Below are 23,956 nucleotides of genomic sequence, written 5' to 3' on the forward strand. Positions count from 1 at the left end.
GAACTCCCATTTTTTATTACATATTGTTATACTATGCAAAGAAGTATGAATGATTTATTTGGACCACTTTTCTCGCTAGACGTTCACTGAGGGTATTTTACCACAGACACAGTCCCTTTGACTGTTCAGATGTCACTAATCACCCCCGCCCTTCTTCCCCCCTCCCCACCCAAAGATGTAAACAACCATGCACGAGCAGCACTTACTAGACGGAGTGAGTCCGATGGGCATCGGTTCCAGTCATTCCATCAGGATGGAGGTACACGGCTCTTGTTTTCTGTAGTTCAACAATGCCTAGACAGTCAGTACCGCGGTTCTATCGCGTCCGCATTGTTACTTTGTGCCAGGAAGGGCTCTGAACAAGGGAAGTGTCCTGGCGTCCCGCACTGAACCAAAGCGATGTTGTTCGGACATGGAGGAGATACAGAGAGACAGGAACTCAGGCCGCCCAAGAGCTACTACTACAGTGGATGACCGCTACCTTCGCTAAAGGGCTTGGAGGAACCCTGACAGCAATGCCACCATGTTGAATAATGCTTTTCGTGCAGCCACAGGACGTCATGTTACGACTCAAACTGCGCGCAGTAGGCTGCATGATGCGCAATTTCACTGCCGACGTCCATGGCGAGGTCCATCTTTGCAATCACGACACCATGCAGCGCGGTACAGATGGGCCCAACAAAATGAACCACTCAGGATTGGCATCATGTTCTGTTCACCAATAAGTTTCGCATATGCCTTCAACCAGACAATCGTCGGAGACGTGTTTGGAGCCAACCCGGTCAGGCTGAACGCCTTAGACACACTGTCCAGCGAGTGCAGCAAGATAAAGGTTCCCTGCTGTTTTGGAGTGACATTATGTGGGGCCCACGTACGCCGCTGGTGGTCATGAAAGGCACCGTAATGGCTGTACTTTACATGAATGCTATCCTCCGTCCCATAGTGCAATCATATCGGTAGCATAATTGGCGAGGCATTCCTCTTCATGGACGACAATTCGCGCCCACATCGTGCACATCTTGTGAATGACTTCTTTCAGTATAACGACGTCGTTCGACTAGAGTGGCCAGCATGTTCTCCAGTCATGAACCCTATCGAACATTCCTGGGAAAGATTGAAAAGGGCTGTTTATGGACTACGTGACCCACCAATCACTCTGAGAGATCTACGCCGAATCGCCGTTGAGGAGTGGGACAGTCTGGATCAACAGTACCTTGATGACCTTGTGGATAGTATGCCACGACGAATACAAGCATGCATGAGTGCAAGAGGACGTGTTACTGGGTATTACAGGTACCGGTTACCGGTGTGTACAGCAATCTGCACCACCACCTCTGAAGGTCTCGCTGTATGGTGGTACAACAAGCAATGTGCGGTTTTCATGAGCAATAAAAAGGGCGGAAATGATGTTCATCTCTATTCCAATTTTCTGTAGAGGTTGCGGAAGTCTCGGAATCGAGGTGATGCCAAACGTTTTTCGTGTGTAGTTCCCTCATATGTACCACTTACTGATGTTTAGAAAGTGATATTACTAAAAATTACTTTTTCAGAACGAGTGGGACTTGTTATAGCACATGAGACAAAAGCTTTTGTCTCCGGCATGATGTGCACTTAACTTATGGAAATCTTTTATCCTGTGATTCCTGTAATAATTTTATATTGACAAGAGCCTCTACCAGTGGTCATTTACAGTGAGCATTCACTCTGAAGTAGGCTAAGCGTAATCTGGCTGTTATCTGAAGACATGGGTTGGATTAATTCTTGTTTTTGTCAATTTTAAGGCGGCCGCGGTGGCCGAGCGGTTCTCGGCGCTTCAGTCCGGAACCGCGCGACTGCTACGGTAGCAGGTTCGAATCCTGCCTCGGGCATGGATGTGTGTGATGTCCTTACGTTAGTTAGGTTTAAGTAGTTCTACGTTCTACAGGACTGATGACCTCAGATGTTAAGTCCCATAGTGCTCAGAGCCATTTTTTTGTCAATTTTATATGCGACAAGAGCCGTTCGGTTTCAGCTAATCTTATGTATCATCATGTGATGCAACAAGGCCTACTCCTTCTAGAATATTTTTAGAAATATCGAAATCAGGTCAAAGGCTAATAAACCTTTGGCTGATTTTTTCAAAAATGGTTCAAGTGGCTCTGAGCACTATGGGACTTAACATCTGAGGTCATCATTCCCCTACAACTTAGAACTACTTAAACCTAACTAACCTAAAGACATCACACACGTCCATGTCCGAGGCAGGATTCGAACCTGCGACCCTAGCGGTCGAGCGGTTCCAGGCTGAAGCGCCTAGAACCGCTCGGCCACACCGGCCGGTGCTGATTTTTTTCAACTTTCCCTTATTTATATCGAGTCGTTTTTTCCGACATTTGACGGTAATAATAATTTTTATTCTATTACGAAGTCTGTGTTACTAGTTATGGTCTAAATGTGAAGAAAGCACTGAATAATAAAGATTTATCCCAGTTTTTTAAAAAATTATTAACCTTCAAAATTATCCAAGGTGTTCCGTCGAAGTGCCAGGAGCGTCAAAGTGTTCCGGCAGATGAGAAGTTTGGGAAGCTCTGGTCTAGAGTAAATTTCTTGTGCATGGGTGAGAAAGCATAGTGTATATCTGAGCGCGGGACGTGGGCTCTTGGTCGGTATTTACCTTTTGGGATGTGGAAAACAGCCTAAAAATCACATCCACATTAGCCGGCCCTGTAGCCTTCGACGCTTATCCGCGAGGCGGAATCGATCCGGGTGAGACTCGCTCATCCGTATCCCGGAAGCTTGACGATAGCGCGTTCGGGTATCCGTTCGAGCGCATTCGTGCAGTAAACACTGCACGTGAAGCGCTCAGAACCGCTCCCCCTGTGCTCCAGTTACGTGGCGACAGGTGTGGCAGAGAACGTGACAGCCCCGGAGCGGAACACTTTCCTGAGAGATTCCGCGGAGATTGGCGGCGCCGGGATGTGAAGCCGGATCCGGCTCGCAGAGGCTACCCCGACGCCTTTCACTGCCGCCGGGGCGATCGCTCGCTTTCACTCGGCACAGATCCACCGAGGCCTTGGCCGCGCGTACGAGGAGACGAAGCCGCGTGCAGCTGCCGAGGCTGAGCCCGAAGACAGTCTTAGGTTCGACTACCAGTGGTCGCAGCCAAGCCACAAGAAACTTTGTGGTGTAAGGCGCGCTGTACTGGGATAGTTTGACAAAAATGTACTGCTCCTAACAAGTACACTACTGGCCATTAAAATTGTTACACCACGAAGATGACGTGCTACAAACGCGAAATTTAACCGACAGGAAGACGATGCTGTGGTATGCAAATGATTAGCTCTTCACAGCATTCACACAAGGTTGGCGCCGTGACGACACCTACAACATGGTGACGTGAGGAAAGTTTCCAATCGATTTCTCGTACACAAACGGCAGTTGACCGGCGTTGCCTGGTGTTGTTGTGATGCCTCGTGTAAGGAGGAGAAATGCGTACCATCACGTTTCCCACTTTGATAAAGGTCGGATTGTAGCCTATCGCGATTGCGGATTATCGTATCGCGACATTGCTGCTCGCGTTGGTCCAATGACTGTTAGCAGAATATGGAATCTGTGGGTTCAGGAGGGTAATACGGAACGCTGTGCTGGATCCCAACGGCCTCGTATCACTAGCAGTCGAGAAGACAGCATCTTATCCGCAAGGGTGTAACGGTTCGTGCAGCCACGTCTCGATCCCTGAGTCAACAGATGGGGACGTCTGGAAGACAACAACCATCTGCACGAACAGTTCGACGACGTTTGCAGCAGCACTGACTATCAGCTCAGAGACCACGGCTGCGGGTACCCTTGACGCTGCATCACAGACACGAGTGCCTGCGATGGTGTACTCAACGACGAACCTGGGTAGACGAATGGCAAAGCGCCATTTCTTCGCATGAATCCAGGTTCTGTTTACAGCATCATGATGGTCGCATCCGTGTTTGGAGACATCGCGGTGAACGCACATTGGAAGCGTGTATTCGTCATCGCCATACTGGCGTATCACCCGGCGTGATGGTATGGGGTGCCATTGGTTACACGTCTCGGTCACCTCTTGTTTGCATTGACGGCACTTTAAACAGTGGACGTTACATTTCAGATGTGTTACGACCCGTGGCTCTACCATTTATTCGATCCATGCGAAACCCTACATTTCACCAGGATAAAGCACGACCGCATGTTGCAGGTCCTGTACGGGCCTTTCTGGATACAGAAAATGTTCGACTGCTGCCCTGGCCAGCACAATCTCCAGATCTCTCACCAATTGAAAACATCTTGTCAATGGTCGCCGAGCAACTGGTTCGTCACAATACGTCAGTCACTACTCTTGATGAACTGTGGTATCGTGTTGAAGCTTCATGGGCAGCTGTACCTGTACACGCCATCGAAGCTGTGTTTGACTCAATGCCTAGGCGTATCAAGGCCGTTATTACGGCCAGAGGTGGTTGTTCAGGTAACTGAGTTCTCAGGATCTATGCACCCAAATTGCGTGAAAATGTAATCACATGTCAGTTGTAGTATAATATATTTGTCCAATGAATACCCGTTTATCATCTGCATTTGTTCTTGGTTTAGCAATGTTAATGGTCAGTAGTGTAGCTACCAGGAGCCACGTAAATGGGATTGGGCACGTAAAACAAACAAGAAATGGAGATAACAGTCTGAGATGTACAGGAAGGATCATAATGTAACTCATCCAATTAAAGAAGTGGCTCAGCAAACACTCGTTCTACCGAAGCCTGAGTACAAAATTGTTGATGTTTTCGCGGCCATTTGTTGGCTTCTGTGTCGAGTTCTTCGATCGTTGTTTGTTTGACGAATTTCCTGACACCGGGCAAGTTCAAGTTGTGGCATGTCCAATGTTCGGCCGCCAGCCCGATCTCAGTCCACCACCGGCATTGGAGGGTGAAGCTTATGTCAGACCATTGTGTTGGCGAAACGACAGAAAAATCCTTAAACAAGCGGCGGTCGGGCCTGAAACAACAGCCAGCAGGCAATACCTGACTTGTGCTAAAGTCAAAAGTGGCACTTAATGTGCCAGACGTTTGCTGGTGGGTGATAATTTGTATGTCGTTGAGCCGTGTATAGACTCGTGCTACACCTTGTGTTTAGACTGCGTTGGTTTTCCTTTTCTTCCCCTGACATGTTTGTTTGATATGTTGTCTCTCATTAAGTGGCTGCTTGGTTGTCTTTTCCCTCTGCTATCGATATCTGCGCGCAGAGAGAGAGAGAGAGAGAGAGAGAGAGAGAGAGAGAGAGTGGTGGACACGGGAGGGCAGTGTGGCTCTCCAGCAGGCGTGGTCGGCTGTACCGAGTCGCCACGTGGTGTGTGTCGGCTGTGTGTAACGAGCGGGTCGAGTTGACGGAAGAGCTCCCCGCGTGTTGGTTGTTTACAGAATCGCCCCACGAGTAGTTGCTGTTCATTTCACCTTGGTGGGACGTTAACAAGCTTCTTTAAGTCCTCCGTTTCAACACTGGAGTTCAATAGGAGACACCTAACATGAAGGAGCGGTCACTACCCGTCCACGTTGCAGAGAAGACGTGAACTCCGGTGACAGAGCGTGTTGTCGCGTGACCGTGGCGTGTCGGGTACGCTGGCGACGTGTGCGCTGTCGGATGTGTGGATCCTTGCCATCGGAGGTCGTGTACTGCCTGTTCAGGCATAACTGCAAGTTACGTTCGCGGAAGGTTTAATCATTAAGTAATAAGTTTGCGTAACCAGCGTTTCTGCCTTGTGGCCTCCGGCGAACGGGTTTCCTGTCCCCGGCACCGGTGTAGTTGAAGACAGTGATCTTTCCTCCTCCTCTCGTTACTGTCCGATGGGAGGTGTAGTTTTGGCAGATTAATTGTTTCGCTATTCTGTCGTGTGTTATGAGTAAATTCATGCTTCTTGTAGGTTGATCATGTGGTCGCTCATTCTGGACTGTGTGGTGTAATGTTTTCTCTAATTCTGTCAGCAAGTTAAGCCATCTTATAACAAGTTTTAGCCGGCTAAAAGTCGGTGCAGTGACCAGCCTGAGAGTGGCAATTGTGTTTACGGGCGGATTTAAATTGGTCAGTATTCTGTCTAGCCTGAGCATCCCTGAGTGGTTGATTTGTGGCCGCCTTACACAGGTCCGTCATATCTGTTATGTTCTAATGATATTCCAGGCCACTTTTGTTTAAATTTTTTTTTTAAATTCCTCCAAGTTTATGAATTCTTTTCTTGCCATTAATCGTGTGTTTGCTGAGACCTGTTTCATTTTTTTTTTTTTTTGATGGCGATGTTGGATGCTTCACTACCTCAGCGTACTTTATTAACAATGTTCTGTAAGCCGGCCGAAGTGGCCGTGCGGTTAAAGGCGCTGCAGTCTGGAACCGCAAGACCGCTACGGTCGCAGGTTCGAATCCTGCCTCGGGCATGGATGTTTGTGATGTCCTTAGGTTAGTTAGGTTTAACTAGTTCTAAGTTCTAGGGGACTAATGACCTCAGCAGTTGAGTCCCATAGTGCTCAGAGCCATTTGAACCATTTGAATGTTCTGTATTTACTTTAGTAGCCTGTTTAGTAATGTTCTTTAATTTTTTTAAATTGTTGTATTGCTATAAATTACTTGATTGCCGTTAGTCGCGTGTTTAGAAGGCTGTTTATTGCCGTACTGCTAGTTTCTGTAAGATAGGAATAAAACATTTGTGAAAATCTCAACTCGACAGTAAACTACTAGAAATTTGGCCTCGTTTCCCAACTTGTGGTGTGGCTTGTAGTAACCGTAATCACCGTGTGTGTCAGTCATGTAGGAGCATATCAGATGTTCAGTGCTAAGCGGTGCAGACAGTGGGGGCTGACCTTGTCGTGTATGAAGAAGAATCCGTAGGTGATGCTGGAGGTGTAGATGCAGGCGGAGGTGAGGAAGACGCCGTAGAAGCCGATGGCCCTGAGCAGGACCCCGGACAGAGCCATGCCGATGGGCACGCCCAGCATCAGGCAGACGTTGACCACGCCGATGCGCAGCGTCCGCTCCTCCGGAGTCGTCACGTCGCCCATGTAGCTGCGAACACACACCAGCACGCCGGCACCGGTCACTACACGGGGGCACACTGAACGGCTGCAGAGCTGCTGGGCACTACAGGGTGTCACAAAAAAGTACGGCCAAACTTTCAGGAAACATTCCTCACACGCAAATAAAGAAAATATGTTATGTGGACATGTGTCCGGAAACGCTTAATTTCCATGATAGAGCTCATTTTAGTTTCGTCAGTATGTACTGTACTTCTTCGATTCACCGCCAGTTGGCCCAATTGAAGGAAGGTAATGTTGACTTCGGTGCTTGTGTTGACATGCGACTCATTGCTCTACAGTACTAGCATCAAGCACATCAGTACGTAGCATCAACAGGTTAGTGTTCATCACGAACGTGGTTTTGCAGTCAATGTTTACAAATGCAGAGTTGGCATACGGGATACTCTACCTGTGCTGCTAGAACATGTGCCTTTACAAGTACGACACAACATGTGGTTCATGCACGATGGAGCTCCTGCACATTTCAGTCGAAGTGTTCGTACGCTTCCCAACGACACACTCGGTGACCGATGGATTGGTAGAGGCGGACCAATTCCGTGGCCTCCACGCTCTCCTGACCTCAATCCTCTGGACTTTCATTTATGGGGGCATTTGAAAGCTCTTCTCTACGCAACCCCGGTACCAAATGTCGAGACTCTTCGTGCTCGTATTGTGGACGGCTGTGATACAATACGCCATTCACCAGAGCTGCATCAGCTCATCACGGATTCCATGCGACGGCGGGTGGATGCATGTATCCTCACTAACGGAGGACATTTTGAACATTTCCTGTAACAAAGCGTTTGAACTCACGCTGGTACGTTCTGCTGCTGTGTGTTTCCATTCCATGATTAATGTGATTTGAATAGAAGTAATAAAATGAGCTCTAACATGGAAAGTAAGCGTTTCCGGACACATGTCCACATGACATATTGTGTTTCTTTGTGTGTGAGGAATGTTTCCTGAAAGTTTGGCCGTACCTTTTTCTAACACCCTGTATAAGTAGCGCAAGCTGTCCTGTAGATTAAGCTAATAGAAAAAAAAGTCACCCCTCAAAATAGGTGAACTTATATTTACATAACATCAAATATTATAGCACATACTTACATTAAACTAATAATAAAGTATCAGAACCTAATTAAGACGTCAATGTTAGGAAAAATATGTGGAAGTGTTACGACGCGAACCACCGCCCCCAACAAAATGTCTTGAGCGGACTGAGACGCTACTCATTACGCTACATCAACAATATGTTCCCCTTGTACTTAATCATACTATGTTACTCCTTACTGAAAATGTTAATCATAGATAATTATGTTATTAATTGAAATTTAATTATAACAAATTGTACCAAGAACAATACGTTTTTGGTGGATCTTCAGTGTGTCGCTGCCTTCAAATAGCCTACTCTTATAATACGCAAGTTACAATAATTCTTTTGCCACGAATATGATATTTCTCATTATTTTCTTGGAACGAATGACACAGTTAACAACGGGTTTTCCAGTGATTCTTAATTTGCTGGTGCTCAGAAACGGCATATATACATATAGGCTTGAAATGAATGCCAAAACTCTGTACTGAAGGGAGGCGGCGTGCGTGTGACGTAGGAGGCGTTGTGCCATCTCATTGGTCAACGCTCAGACGCTCGCTCAGAATATCTGACATGCAAGATACTGCTCTGCACGTTCGGAAAGTCTTCCGAACGTGCTGTTCCACGCTATTGACGTCAGAAACTCGGCACGCCCAACGCTCAACGTTCGGATGCACTGTCCATGTCCCGACGGCTTTAGCCACTTGCGAATGCAATATGAACAATAGCCTATTGCTGTGTCGTGATTTACTCTCATCCTCTAGCTTCGACTGCCCCTGCCCTCATTTCTGTCAATCACATGCCAACCCTCAACCTTCCCACCAATACCTGTCATCAGGTCACCCTCCCCCCACCAACACCCACCACGAAATCACCACACACAGCTCCCTCTCCCCTTCCCCCCCCCCCCCCGCCCCCCACCCCACACACAATTTCCACCCCTGTCGAAACGCCAAAGGCTTCCATCCCTCTGAACACGACACATCTGATACGAGGGTAATCCCAAAAGTAAGGTCTCCCATTTTTATAAGTACATAGAGGACAAATAGAAGGATGTATAGCCTTATCTCACGACCGGTAAGACAGACACTGCCTACAGGAAAATTAAACAGACCTTTGGAGAAAAGAGAACCAATCTCATGAATATCAAGAACTCAGATGGAAACCCAGTTCTAACCAAAGAAGGGAAAGCAGAAAGGTGGAAGGAGTTTATAGAGGGTCTATACAGGGGCGATGTTCTTGAGGACAATATTATGGAAATGGAAGAGGATGCAGATGAAGATGAAATGATACTGCGTGAAGAGTTTGATAGAGCACTGAAAGTCCTAAGTCGAAACAAGGCCCTCGGATTAGACAACATTCCATTAGAACTACTGATGGCCTTGGGAGAGCCAGTCCTGAGAAAACTCTACCATCTGGTGAGCAAGATGTATGAGACAGGCGAAATTCCCTCAGACTTCAAGAAGAATATAATAATTCCAATCCCAAAGAAAGCAGGTGTTGACAAATGTGAAAATTACCGAATTATCAGTTTAAAAAGTCACAGCTGCAAAATACTAACGCAAATTCTTTACAGACGAATGGAAAAACTGGTAGAAGCCAACCTCGGGGAAGATCAGTTGGAACACGGGAGGCAATACTGACCCTACGACTTATCTTAGAAGAAAGATTAAGGGAAGGCAATCCTAGGTTTCTAGCATTTGTGGACATACAGAAAGCTTTTGACAATGTTGACTGGAATACTCTGTTTCAAATTCTGAAGTTGGCAGGGGTAAAATACAGGGAGCGAAAGGCTATTTACAATTCGTACAAAAACCAGATGGCAGTTATAAGAGTCAAGGGGCATGAAAGGCAAGCAGAGGTTGGGAAGCGAGTGAGACAGGGTTGTAGCCTGTCCCCGATGTTATTCAATCTGTATATTGAGCAAGCAGTAAAGGAAACAAAAGAAAAGTAGGCATTAAAATCCATGGAGAAGAAATAAAAACTTTGAGGATCGCCGATGACATTGTAAGTCTGTCAGAGACAGCAAAGGACTTGGAAGAACAGTTGAACGGAATGGACAGTGTCTTGAAAGGAGGATATAAGATGAACATCAACAAAAGCATATCGAGGATAGTTCAATGTAGTCAAATTAAATCGGGTGATGCTGAAGGAATTAGATTAGGAAATGAGACACTTAAAGTAGTAAAGCAGTTTTGCTATTTGGGGAGCAAAATAGCTTATGGTCGAAGTAGAGAGGATATAAGATGTAGACTGGCAACGGCATGGAAAGCGTTTCTGAAGAAGAGAAATTTGTTAGCATCGAGTATAGATAGTGTCAGAAAGTCGTTTCTGAAAGTATTTGTATGGAGCGTAGCCATGTATGGAAGTGAAACATGGATGGGTACATCACATTACTAATGAGGAGGTATTGAATAGAATTAGGGAGAAGAGAAATTTGTGGCATAACTTGACTAGAAGAAGGGACGGGTTGGTAGGACATGTTCTGAGGCATCAAGGGATACCCAATTTAGTAATGGAGGGCAGCGTGGAGGGTAAAAATAGTTGAGGGAGACCAAGAGATGAATACATTAAGCAGATTCAGAAGGATGTAGGTTGCAGTAGGTACTGGGAGAAGAAGAAGCTTGCGCAGGATAGAGTAGCATGGAGAGCTGCATCAAACCAGTCTCTGGCCTGAAGACCACAACAACAACATAGATCGCCGGCCGCGGTGGTCTAGAGGTTCTAGGCGCTCAGTCCGGAACCGCGGGATTGCTACGGTCGCAGGTTCGAATCCTGCCTCGGGCATGGATGTGTGTGATGTCCTTAGGTTAGTTAGGTTTAAGTAGTTCTAAGTTCTAGGGGACTGATGACCGCAGATGTTAAGTCCCATAGTACTCAGAACCATTTGAACCAACAACATAGACCTGTTTATTTCTGCTATTTTTCGAAATAATCACCATTTCTGTTGAGGCATTTTTGTAGACACTATGGCAGTTTTTGTATGTCCATGTCATACCAGCTCGCCGGCATGCTGTCAGGAAGTTATGAACCTCTTCTTTCACCTCGTCGTCGGAGCTCAATGGCTTTTCGGCCAAATATTCTTTTAAGGGGGGTAGGACGTCAAACGGGCCGACTTGGAGCAGGAGAGGCACCAGAGGACATTTTAATTTCCAGTGGCTATACTTTTACAAATAAATTCATAAAACTGTCAGCATCGCCAAGAGGGATTCAGGATTCACACTCATTGCAGTGGAAGTTCGAAAACACAACAAAATAAATTTTTTTACCTGCAAAATTTCATCATTTTTTCACTTACAAATGGCAGCATTTGTTGCTATAGGTCCACTTTTCTTCATAAGTAAGAGAGATTCTTCGATGAATTTTGCACAGCATACAAACCAGACTTAAAGGTGTGTGAAACTCTATAATTTTCCAAATCTATTAAAAACTGTGATAAAAATTGAGGTAATTAACTATAAAATTTGTGTTTTTTCTAAACATGAAGTTTAAAATATAGCAGTTCATTCGTTTTTTCATAAATTAAATAAATTCTAGAGTTTCATACACCTGTGAGTATGGTTTGTGGAAATTCATCGAAGAATCTCTCTTACTTATGAAGAAACGTGTACCTATAGCAACAAAAGCAGCCAATAGAACTGAAAAATGGTGAACTTTCACATGTAAAAAAAATATTTTGTTATTTTTTTGACCTTCCACTGCTATGATTGTGAATCTTGAATTCTTCCTGGTCATGCTGACAAAGTTTTATGAATTTATTTGTAAAAGTATAGACAGTGGAAATTAAATCGTCCTGTGATGCCTCTCATGCTCCAAGTCGGCCCCTTTGACGTCCTACCCCACCTTAACCTAGGGAACAGGTGACAGTCACTGGGCAGCAAGTCAGGACTATAGGGTGGGTGGGTGATTATGTTCCACTGAAACTGTTGCAGGAGAGCAATGGTTTGCCGAGCAATGTGTGGGCGAGCGTTGTCATGGAGAGTGTGTACGCCCTTGCTCAACATTCCTCTTCTCCGATTCTGAATTGCCCGTTTGAGTTTTTTCAGAGTCTCACAGTACCTGTCAGCGTAAATTGTGGTACCAGCGATTCAGCTCCGACGATGAGGTGGAAGAAGGCGTTCATAACTTTCTGAGCAGCATGGCGGCGAGCTGGTATGACATGGGCATACAAAAACTGCCACAGCGTCTGTGGATGACATCGGAAGTTCACTGAGGCTTTTTGCGTATGATGCTGTGGTATATAGAGAGGTTGTAACAATGGAAAATTGTACTGAAATGCAGGAGGATCTGCAACGAATTGACTCATGGTGCAGGGAATTGCAATTGAATCTCAATGTAGGCAAGTGTAATGTGCTGCGAATACATAGAAAGAAAGATCCCATATCACTAAGCTACAATATAGCAGAACTGGAAGCAGTTAATTCCATAAATTATCTGGGAGTAGGCATTAGGAGTGATTTAAAATGGAATGATCATATAAAGTTGATCGTCGGTAAAGCAGATGCCAGACTGAGATTCGTTGGAAGAATCCTAAGGAAATGCAATCCGAAAACAAAGGAAGTAAGTCATAGTAAACTTGTTCGCCCACTGCTTGAATACTGCTCAGCAGTGTGGGGTTCGTACCAGATAGGGTTGATAGAAAAGATAGAGAAGATCCAACGCAGAGTAGCACACTGCGTTACAGGATCATTTAGTAATCGCGAAAGCGTTACGGAGATGATAGATAAACTCCAGTGGAAGACTCTGCAGGAGAGACGCTCAGTAGCTCGGTACGGGCTTTTGTTGAAGTTTCGAGAACATGCCTTCACCGAGGAGTCAAGCAGTATATGTCTCCCTCCTACGTAGATCTCGCGAAGACACCATGAGGATAAAATCAGAGAGATTAGAGCCCACACAGAGGCATACCGACAATCTTTCTTTCCGCGAACAATACGAGACTGGAATAGAAGGGAGAAGCGGTAGAGGTGCTCAAACTAACCTCCGCCACACACCGTCAGGGGGCTTGTGGAGTATGGATGTAGATGTAGATGAAACAAGTATGCATCTATCCTTGGGGACCATGTCCACCCCCAGGTGCGGTTTGTTTTTGCTCAGCACGATGGCATCTACCAGCAGGACAACGCAACGTGTCACACAGGTCGCAGTGTACATATGCGTTCGAAGAGCACTAGGATGACTTTATCGTACTCCCTTGGCCACCAAACTTCCCGGATTTGAAACGAATCGAGAGTACGTGGGACTACCTCGATCGGGCTGTACATGCCAGGGATCCTCAACCGAGATACCTACCTACCTATGGCACAGGAGTCGACATGGCTCCACATCCCTGATCTTCCAGAACGTCACTATCTCTCTTCCTGCACGTCTTGCAGCAGTTCGCGATCCGAAAGGTGGCTATCCGGGCTTGTGACACGTGGTAACATTAATGTAGTGGACAGTGCATTTCGTGACTGTGCAGTGAGCAGATCACGTCTGTATGATTTGGTTCTCTTTTGCTAATGCATACTTTGACCCGTTGGGCATACCCGAAGGTTCCTGTTCGGGAGACAGTGAATGACATAATGATTTGAATGAATGAATAAATAGTGAGATCGTCACCCAGCACGACTTGCGACACGCCTCTGAAAATGTACCAGATTAGAAAAGGCTTTCATTAGACATGAAACGGTCCGTCAGTCTTACTGTAAGTCTTACCGTAAGGGAAAAAAAACATCGATGACGTTCATAGCATTGCACCTCAGTGTGGAAAACAGCCAAAACACCCGTCTTTCTTCGTCAGTTAATCGGAATTCGCCATTTCGCGATTGTGTCTGCGTGAAACGATACACCACTCTTATCTACATCTACATCTACATGGGTACTCTGGAAATCACATCCAATTGTCGTGCAGAGGGTTCATCGAACCACCACAGTTCTCTATTATTCCAATCTCGTATAGCGCGTGGAAAGAATGAACACCTATATCTTTCCGTACGAGCTCTGATTTCCCTTATTTCATCGTGGTGATCGTTTCTTCCTATGTAGCTCGCTGTCAACAAAATATTTTCGCATTCGGAGGAGAAAGCTCGTGATTGGAATTTCGTGAGAAGATTCCGTCGCAACGAAAAACGCCTTTTTTTTTAATGATGTCCAGCCCAAATTCTGTATCACTTCAGTGACACTCTCTCCCCTATTTCGCGATGATACAGAACGTGCTATCCTTCTTTGAACTCTCTCGATCTACTCCGTCAGCCCTATCTGGTAAGGACCGCACACCGCGCAGCAGTATTCTAAAAGAGGACGGACAAGCGTAGTGTAGGCAGTCTCCTTAGCAGGTCAGTTACATTTTCTAAGTGTCCTGCGAATAAAACGCAGTCTTTGGTTAGCCTTCCTAGCCGGCCGCGGTGGTCTCGCGGTTCTAGGCGTGCAGTCCGGAACCGAGCGACTGCTACAGTCGCAGGTTCTAATCCTGCCTCGGGCATGGATGTGTGTGATGTCCTTAGGTTAGTTAGGTTTAAGTAGTTCTAAGTTCTAGGGGACTGATGACCACAGCAATTGAGTCCCATAGTGCTCAGAGCCATTTTTTTGGTTAGCCTTCCCCACAATATTTTCTATGTGTTGTTTCAAATTTAAGTTGTTCGTAATTGAAATACCTAGGTATTTAGTTGATTTTACGGCTTTTAGATTAGAGTGATTTATCGTCTAACCGAAGTTTAACGAGTTTCTTTTAGCATTCATGTGGATGACCTCACACTTTTCGTTATTTAGGGTCAACTGCCAATTTTCGCACCATTCAGATATTTCTTCTAAATCGTTTTGCAGTTTGTTTTGATCTTCTGATGACTTTTTTAGTCGATAAACGACAGCGGCATCTCCAAACAACCAAAGACGGCTGCTCAGATTGTCTCCCAAATCGTTTATATAGACAAGGAACAGCAAAGGGCGTATAACACTACCTTGGGGAACGCCAGAAATCACTTCTATTTTACTCCATGACTTTCCGTCAATTACTACGAAGTGTGACCTCTCTGACAGGAAATCACAAATGCAGTCTCATAACTGAGACGATATCCATAAGCAGGCAATTTCACTACAAGCCGCTTGTGTGGTACAGTGCCAAAAGCCTTCCGGAAATCCAGAAATACGGAATCGATCTGAAATCCCTTGTCAATAGCACTCAACACTTCATTGCAATAAAGGGCTACTTGTGTTTCACAGGAACGATGTTTTCTAAACCCATGTTGACTGTGATCTTATCGCAAGAATGAGTGCACTTTAAACACTGTTCCACGGATAGAAAAAGTTTAATGGGACTTTACAGGCGATGCAGATGATTATGACGTACAAGTATAGTGGCTGCTGTGCTGATCTATCGTACTGACGGGGATGTTTAATTTCGTGTCCCACATTACGCGGAATGCATTTTTTTCAGTGAACTACAATTGTTTCTCCTCTGTGGGGACAATGTTAGAATGTATGTAGCAGCAAGAAAGAAAAACAGTTATGTTGCTAAAACAGTAGCGAAACATCAGAGTAACTGAAAAAAGCCCTGCACAATTTAGAAGGCGCTACAAATGTAATTTCAACAGTTGTCATTCACGGGACGATGCATGCAACATACCGTGACATTTACGATCCTGCCGCTGTGTAGTTATTTGCACGCCGCTAGTCTAGCAACCGTCGAAGTCTTTTTTGAGGCAAGAATGCCGTCCTGTGTTGCTGCATTCATAACTGTTGTTGCGGACTTCTCTATGGGGACTGATTTGATGCAGCGGTCTACACTGCTCTGCAAACCTCTTCATCTGCTGCGTTCTGTATCTGTTTGAAACTGCTTACTGTACTCAAGGCTTGCTCTTTCTACAATTTTTAGTTCTCACACTTTCTGCAGTTGCCAAATCATTGCTCTGACAGCCACCCCTTCATTTAAACTTATAAACTTACATGCATATGATGTCTGTTCTTTTGGACAGACACCATTGATGACCTGCAGCCGTCTAGAACGAAATTAGAATTATATTAACACCTTCAGCTGCTAACGGGTGTTGATATGTATCAACTGGGACAGGTGAAAATGTGTGCTCCGACCGCGACTCGAACCCGGGATCTCCTGTCCCTGTTGATATATATAACGCCCGTTAGCAGCTGAAGGTGTTACTATAATTCTAATTAGCCCTTCATTTAGTGAACTTGTGCTACACGCTTCTCGAGTTACATTTACGGAAAAAAATCGGAACGCCAAAAAATAGTTAATGCACAGTAACGAAATCATCATGTAGTCATTAATGTGGCAATATCAGAGGTTAAGGTAAGCGCGAGATAAGCTATTGCAAAGGCGAAATGCTGGTACGAGGGCTATTCGGAAGTAAGGACCGATAAGTCGCGAAATGGAAACCACAGTGAAAGTCGAAACCTATTTGCAACAGTTAGCTACACCTTCCAGGTACTTCTCTACAAAGTCGACACTCAGACTTAGTCATTGTACCAACTTTTCAATTACCTCGTTATAGAAGACAGCCGCCTGTGCTTTTCGACAATTTTCTATTCTGGACTGCAGCTCACTGTCTGTGTCAAAATATTGTCTCCATAGCCAGCGGTTCATTTGAGCAGAGATGAAACTCAGGGGTAGCCAATTACAGGCCGTATTGTGGGTGATCAAACACTTTTAATTGAAAACGCTGCAGGAGCATCTTCATCGCCCCTGCAGAGTGCGGCCGAGAACTGTCGTGTAGAACGAACCGCACGACAGTTATGTTATGCGGATTGCATAGCTTCAGGCGAAATCTTTCGCCAGGCCCCCATACTTGGCGGGAGACGCTAATTTCTAGCCTTATTTACGTTCTCACTGTGAGCTCAGAACTAGAATGAAGCGACATGATGCGATCGACAGGCGTACTGGACACAGTGACCAACACATATGTGCAAAGCTTTATCAGATTTTCACTGTAATTTCCATTTTGCGACCGATCGTTCCTTACTTTCCGAATAACCCTCGTACATTAATAACCGATGTAAACGCCAGAATATTGAAAGCGATCACGGAAACGTGCACGTGTTGTAGAGGTGCCTGATATCAGTTTGCAGGATGGATTTCAGTGCTTGTTGCTCTTGGTCAAACAATTCAGGGACGGTTAATTCAGTTTGTGGATGATGCTGGATTTGTCATCCGATGATGTCCCATACGTGCTCGATTGGAGACAGATCTGGTGATCGAGCCGGCCAAGGCAACATGTCGACACTCTGTAGAGCATCTTGGGTTACGACAGCCGCATGTGGGTGAGCGTTATCGTGTTGCAAAACACTCCCTGAAATGCTGGACGGCACAATAGGTTGAATCAGCAGATTGAAGTACGATTTTTCAGTCTGGGCACGTGGGATAACTACTAGAGAGCTTCTGTTGTGATACATAACAGCACCACAAACCAACTCCAGTGTGTCTGGCACGCAGAGAAGTTTACTTGCAGGCTCTCAACTGGACTCCTGGTAATTAACAGTCGGCACCACAGGCACCGAGGTAGAACCAGCATTCCGGGGTGAGGAATTTTTCATCTGCCTCGACATGACTGGATGTTTGTGTTCTCCTCATGATTTCATCATCATTCATGAAAGTGGCGGGATTGGACTGAGCAAAGATTGGGAATTGGTTATTGTTGTCGTCGTCTTCAGTCCAGAGACTGATCTGATGCTGCTCTCCATGCTACTCTATCCTGTGCAATCTTGTTCATCTCCGAGTACCTACTGCAGCCTACATCCTTCTGAATCTGTTTAGTGCATTCATCCGACCGATCCCCTTCTTCTAGTCAAGTTGTCCCGCAAATTTCTCTTCTCTCCAATTCCATTCAATACCTCCTCGTTATTTATGTGATCTACCCATCTAATCTTCAGCATTGTTATGTAGCGCCACATTTCGAAAGCTTCTATTCTCATCTTGTCTAACGTATTTATCGTCCACGTTTCACTTCCATACATGGCTACACTCCATACAGATACTTTCAGAAACGACTTCCTGACACTTAAATCTATACTCGATGTTAACAAATTTCGCTTCTTCAGAAACGCTTTCCTTGCCATTGCCAGTCTACATTTTATATCCTCTCTACATCGACCATCAGTTATTTTGCTCCACAGACAGCGAAACTCGTTTACTACTTTAAGTGTCTCATTTCCTAATCTAATTCCCTCAGCACCACCCAACTTAATTCGACTACATTCCGTTATCCTCGTTTTGCTTTTGTTGATGTTCATCTTATATCTTCCTTTCAAGACACTGTCCACTCCGTTCAACTGGTCTTCCAAGTCCTTTGCTGTCTCTGACAGAATTGCGATGTCAACAGCGAACCTTAAAATTTTTCTTTCTTCTCCATGGATTTTAATACTTACTCCGAATTTTTATTTTGTTTCCTATATTGCTTACTGAATATATAGATTGAATAATATCGGGGAGAGGCTACAACCCTGTCTCACTCCCTTCGCAACCGCTGCTTCCCTTTCATGCCCCTCGACTCTTATAACTGCCATCTGGTTTCTGTACAAATTGTAAATAGGCTTTCGCTCCCTGTATTTTACTCCTGCCACCTTTAGAATTTGAAAGAGAATATTCCACTCAACATTGTCAAAAGCTTTCTCTAAGTCTACAAATGCTAGAAACGTAGGTTTGCCTTTCCTTAATCTATTTCCTAAGATGAGTCGTAGGGTCAAAATGGTTCAAATGGCTCTGAGCACTGTAACATCTGAGGTCATCAGTCCCCTAGAACTTAAAACTACTTAAACCTAACTACCCTAAGGACATCACACACATCCATGCCCGAGGCAGGATTCGAACCTGCGACCGTAGCAGTCGCGTGGTCCCGGACTGAAGCGCCTAGAACCTCAGGGCCACACCAGCCGGTATAATATAATAAAATAATGGTTTAAATGATAATAAAATGTTGAAATGCGTGGCTTTTTAAAATGCATTGAATTAACGAGATTAATTTTTCGGCATGAATGACAAGCAAAATAAGCTGAGCTATGCCTGGAAAGAAGTTCGTATTAGTTCATAATATTTTGCAGGGCGACGTAGTTTCTTTCTCTGCTGTAGATTTGTGCTTACTATTCTTTATAATGCTACGTTTGATCGCCGTGTTCACCTTTGAAGTCTTGACCGTGTTCCCATTAAGCTTATCGGATCTTTGTAATTTTCCGAAGTACACAGGTGGGCTTCAGTTATTGTAATTATTGTACTATTTGAAATAACAACTCGCACGACCTTTCTGTTAATAAAACAATACTGTTTTTTTCTAAACAGTGCACATATGAAATACATACTCCTCACTTATTCATAGCGCCTCCAAAATGGCGGTCTACAATTACTCGCTTAAAATGGCGTGCTTCTCACTCGTTCACTAGCTGAGCGCGAATCCTTCCTTTCTCCTACTGGTACCAGAAAAAATCCTCTGCTTTTTTACAACTGAAAGTCAAAAATACATGACGGTAGGCATAGGCTCTATGATGGGCTACCGCTTCATCTTCTCTCCTTGCTTTTAAAGAAGACGAATACAAAGGAAATGCAAAAGGTTTATCACAAGTCCAGAGTAGAAAATTGTCGAAGAGCACTGGCGGCTGTCTTCTGTAACGAGGGGATTGGAAAGTTGGTACAACGCTAACACAGACGTCTAAGTCTGAGCAGCGACTGTGTAGAGAAGTAGCTGCAAGGTGTAGCAGATGGTTGCAAATGAAACAGTTTGATTTTCACTGTGGTGTCTATTTCGCCAACTCTAGTTCCTTACTTTCCGCATAGCCCTCTCACGTTAGGCGTACTACATTCACGAACCATGATAAATAATTATGAACAACATTTTTAGAATGGTAGGCGTTTGACCCACAAGATGTGGGATTCACGTAGAAAAATTATAAACGTTGTGCCAGATGATGGTCTCAAGGTGAAGACTAGTTGCAGGTTAATAAATGAGTATCTGTGAGCAGCACGTGGCTACTTCATCTACTCACCTACACTTAAGTCGTACTGGTGTTGCCTCATCTCTGGGAATTCAGCAAAGAACTGCCGCAGCTCATCTGCCGCACATTCTGCTTGCTAGACGCCCCGCCCACCTCCATTACGTTCTCGTTATCGTCGTAATTACCTCATCCACTGCAGTCTGTATCCTAATCGGTTTTATTTTATGTCTCTTCTAGTACCTGCTAACGTGGTCCAGCTGCTTGCAAATAAGCCCCGAGTTTTTTCATGGATTTCGCGTTACAGCTCCGCGATTGCCTTACTTAACATTCACGCAGCGCCAGTTGCAGGGTGCCTATCTCGCAGCTTGCAGGAGCAACAAAAATTTGTTTTCAATGTTTCGGGTGATTACTGATCGAATCTAAAAATTCGACAAGCCGTCATAATCTACTCATTATACATTTACATCTACATCTATATGATTACTCTGCTATTCACAATTAAGTGCTTCGTAGAAGGTTCAATGAACCACCTTCTTGCTGTCTCTCTACCGTTCCACTCTCGAACTGAGCGCGAGAAAAACGAGCACTTAAATTTTTCCGTGCGAGCCCTGGTTTCTCTTATTTTATCGTGATGCACATTTCTCCCTATGTAGGTGGGTGTCAAGAGAATGTTTTCGCAATCGGAAGAGGAAACTGGTGATTGAAATTTCATGAGAAGATCCCGTCGCAACAAAAAACACCTTTCTTTTAATAATTGCCACTCCAATTCACGTGTCATGTCAGTGACACTCTCTCCTCTATTTCGCGATAATACAAAACGAGCTGCCCTTCTTTGTACTTTTTCTATGTCATCCGTCAGTCCCACCTGATGCGGATCCCACACCGCACACCAGTACTCCAGAATAGGGCGGACAAGCGTGGTGTAAGCAGTCTATTTAGTAGACCTGTTGCACCTTCTAAGTGTTCTGCCAATGAATCGCAGTCTTTGGTTTGCTCTACCCACAACATTATCTATGTGATCGTTCCAATTTAGGTTATTTGTAATTGCAATCCCTAAGTATTTAGTTGAATTTACAGTCTTCGGATTTGTCTGAATTATCGCGTAATCGAAATTTAGCTGATTTCTTTTAATACTCACGTGAATAACTTCACATTTTTCTTTATTCAGGGTCAATTGCCATTTTTCGCACCATACAGATATCTTATCTAAATCATTTTGCAATTCGTTTTGGTCATCTGATGACGTCACAAGATGGTAAATGACACCATCATCTGCAAACAATCTAAGACGGCTACTCAGATTGTCTCCTATATCGTTAATATAGATCAGGAGCAATAGAGAGCCTATAAAACTTCCTTGGGGAACGCCGGATATTACTTATGTTTTACTCGATGACTTTCCTTATTACTAATAAACTGTGACCTTTCTGACAGGAAATCACGAATCCAGTCGCACAACTGAGGCGATACTCCGTAGGCACGCAGTTTGATTAGAAGACGCTTATGAGGAACGGTGTCGAAAGCCTTCTGGAAATCTAAAAATATGGAATGAATTTGACATCCCCCGTCGATAGCACTTATTACTTCATGAGTATAAAGAGCTAGTTGTGTTTCACAAGAACGATACTTTCTGAATCCGTGCTGACTATATGTCAATAAATCGTTTTCTTCCAGGTACTTCATAATGTTCGAATACAGTATATGTTCTAAAACCCTACTGCAAATCGGCGTTAGTGATATAGGCCTGTAATTCAGCGGATTACTCCTACTTCTCTTTTAGGGGTATTGGTGTGACTTGAGCAATTTTCCAGTCTTTGGGTACGTATCTTTCTGTGAGCGAGTGGTTCTACATAATTGCTAAATATGGAGCTATTTTATCAGCATACTCTGAGAGGAACCTGACTGGTATACAATCTGGACCAGAGGCCTTGCCTTTATTAAGAGATTTAAGCTGCTTTGTTACACCAATGATATCCCTACATGAAGTTACTTCAATATCTGTCTATGACTCTCCATACGAGATAATATGCTGCGTGCTCGCTATCACTAAATTCTCTGTCCAGTCACAAATTTTGCTTGGGACCACATATGATGGTACTGTAGTTTCTACACGCTGATGTGACCCCGTGTCTAGCGCTATTTGGAAGCGGAGGAATATAGCAAGTAACTGCCTGCCACTATCCTTGGCTTTCAGGACATTATATAGGAAAAACTAGGAATATAGCAAGTAACTGCCTGCCACTATCCTTGGCTTTCAGGACATTATATAGGAAAAACGAAGTGTGGTTTCGCATTAAACTGTGTTTTTTTGGAATACATGCTGGTAAAACATTCTCTGCGTGTGAGATACGTCCTCGGAATCGGGGAATACGGAATACATAAAATTCGACCACGTATGAATTGATTTATCTTCTAATAAGCAAATCTGTTGAAGAAGTTGGGAAAACGTTTGATGCTCACGTACTGCCGATGTCATAACAAATGTTGGGCGTACATGCACGAACCATGATAAATAATTGTGAACAACGTTTTTAGACTGGTAGGCGTGTGCCACATAATATGTGGAGTTCACATAGAAAAATTATAAACGTTGTGCCAGATGTTGGTCTCAAGGTGGAGACTAGTTGGAGACTAATAAATTAGTATCTATGAGCAGCACGTGGCTGGTTCATCTACCCTACCCACCTACTCTTAAGTTGTCTTGGTGTTTCCTCATCTCTTGGAATTCAGCAAAGAACTGCCGTGTCTCATCTGCCGCGCATTCTGCTCGCTAGACGTTCCGCCCAACTCCATTACGTTCTCGTTATCGTCGTAATTACCTCATGCACTGCAGTCTGTATCCTAATCCGTTTTATTTTATGTCTCTTCTAGTATTTGCTAAAGCGGCTCAACTGCTCACAAAGAAGCCCTCAGGTTTTTGATGAATTTCGCATTACAGCTTCGTGACTGCCTTAATAACCATTCACAAAGAGTCTGTTGCAGGTTGCCTATCTCGCAGCTTGCAGGGGCAATAAAAATTTGATTTTCAGCGTTTCGGGTGATTACTGTTCGAATCTGAAAATTCAACACGCCGTCATAATCTACTAATTCAGAGTCATAGTCTTGCCTTATTGGTTTCAAGTAATCATTACAATTAGAAACTATGTATACGTCTTGAGATAGCATAATTGACGGCGCACAAATACACGGATTATATTCAAGCAGTGTTTGAGACCACTTAGCGGTTTCCAAGAAGCTGTATACATTATCTGAATATTTCACTAAGCTTTCTCTCGACAACGCATGAAAAATAACTTCTCTTCAAACGGAGATCGATTTTCTTAAAGAATCATGTTCTTTTTTTTGGGAGGGGTGGTGATCTTGGCGGGGGGGGGGGGGGGGGAGCATTACTGGTTGTATACTAATAGTAAGCATTCCTAAACACCTTGGAAACTTTGCCTTTGTTTTGAAAACCACTTTTAGATTATCGAAAGGTCTTTTAGACCATTTCTATTCTTCTGTTTATTGTATTTTACTATCCATCCAGTCATTCTCTTCGTCTGCCATACACTAAGAAACTCATCCACTCGTTCTACAACTTCATTCTTTTCTTCTCAATATATTCGTTGTGCTTTTTCTTAGTCTCAATCTAATTAATTTCAGAGTCCACTTTCAAAATTGTACTAGCAAGCTATTCAATCTATTGCTGAAGTTAATCTGGAGTGGTGGTAAACAGTGCAATGTCTTCACGAAAACATAGTTTCTCTAGTTATGTTCCATTCACAGATATTGCTTTTTCCATCTCCCAGTCAAATGACCACAAAAGTTGTGGCTGTACTGATGAGAAGAGTTTTGCTCACACGGGGTCTGCTAGCCTGGTTCCTCTTGCAGTTCTAAATTTCCCATTGTCATAATC

At 44.3% G+C, this 23,956-nt stretch overlaps 1 protein-coding gene across 1 annotated transcript in view; it reads right to left on the reverse strand.

Moving 5' to 3' along the window:
• LOC124552637 (solute carrier family 46 member 3-like) overlaps positions 1-23,956 on the reverse strand; it is a 362,034-nt gene that overhangs the window by 251,718 nt on the left and 86,360 nt on the right. Inside the window, exon 2 of the mRNA XM_047126966.1 lies at positions 6,843-7,044. Within this exon, the coding sequence (XP_046982922.1) occupies positions 6,843-7,044 (202 nt within the window). The remainder of the gene's footprint in view (positions 1-6,842; positions 7,045-23,956) is intronic.

This window comes from Schistocerca americana, chromosome 10 (assembly GCF_021461395.2).
Source record: "Schistocerca americana isolate TAMUIC-IGC-003095 chromosome 10, iqSchAmer2.1, whole genome shotgun sequence".
Classification (NCBI taxonomy): Eukaryota; Metazoa; Arthropoda; class Insecta; order Orthoptera; family Acrididae; genus Schistocerca; species Schistocerca americana.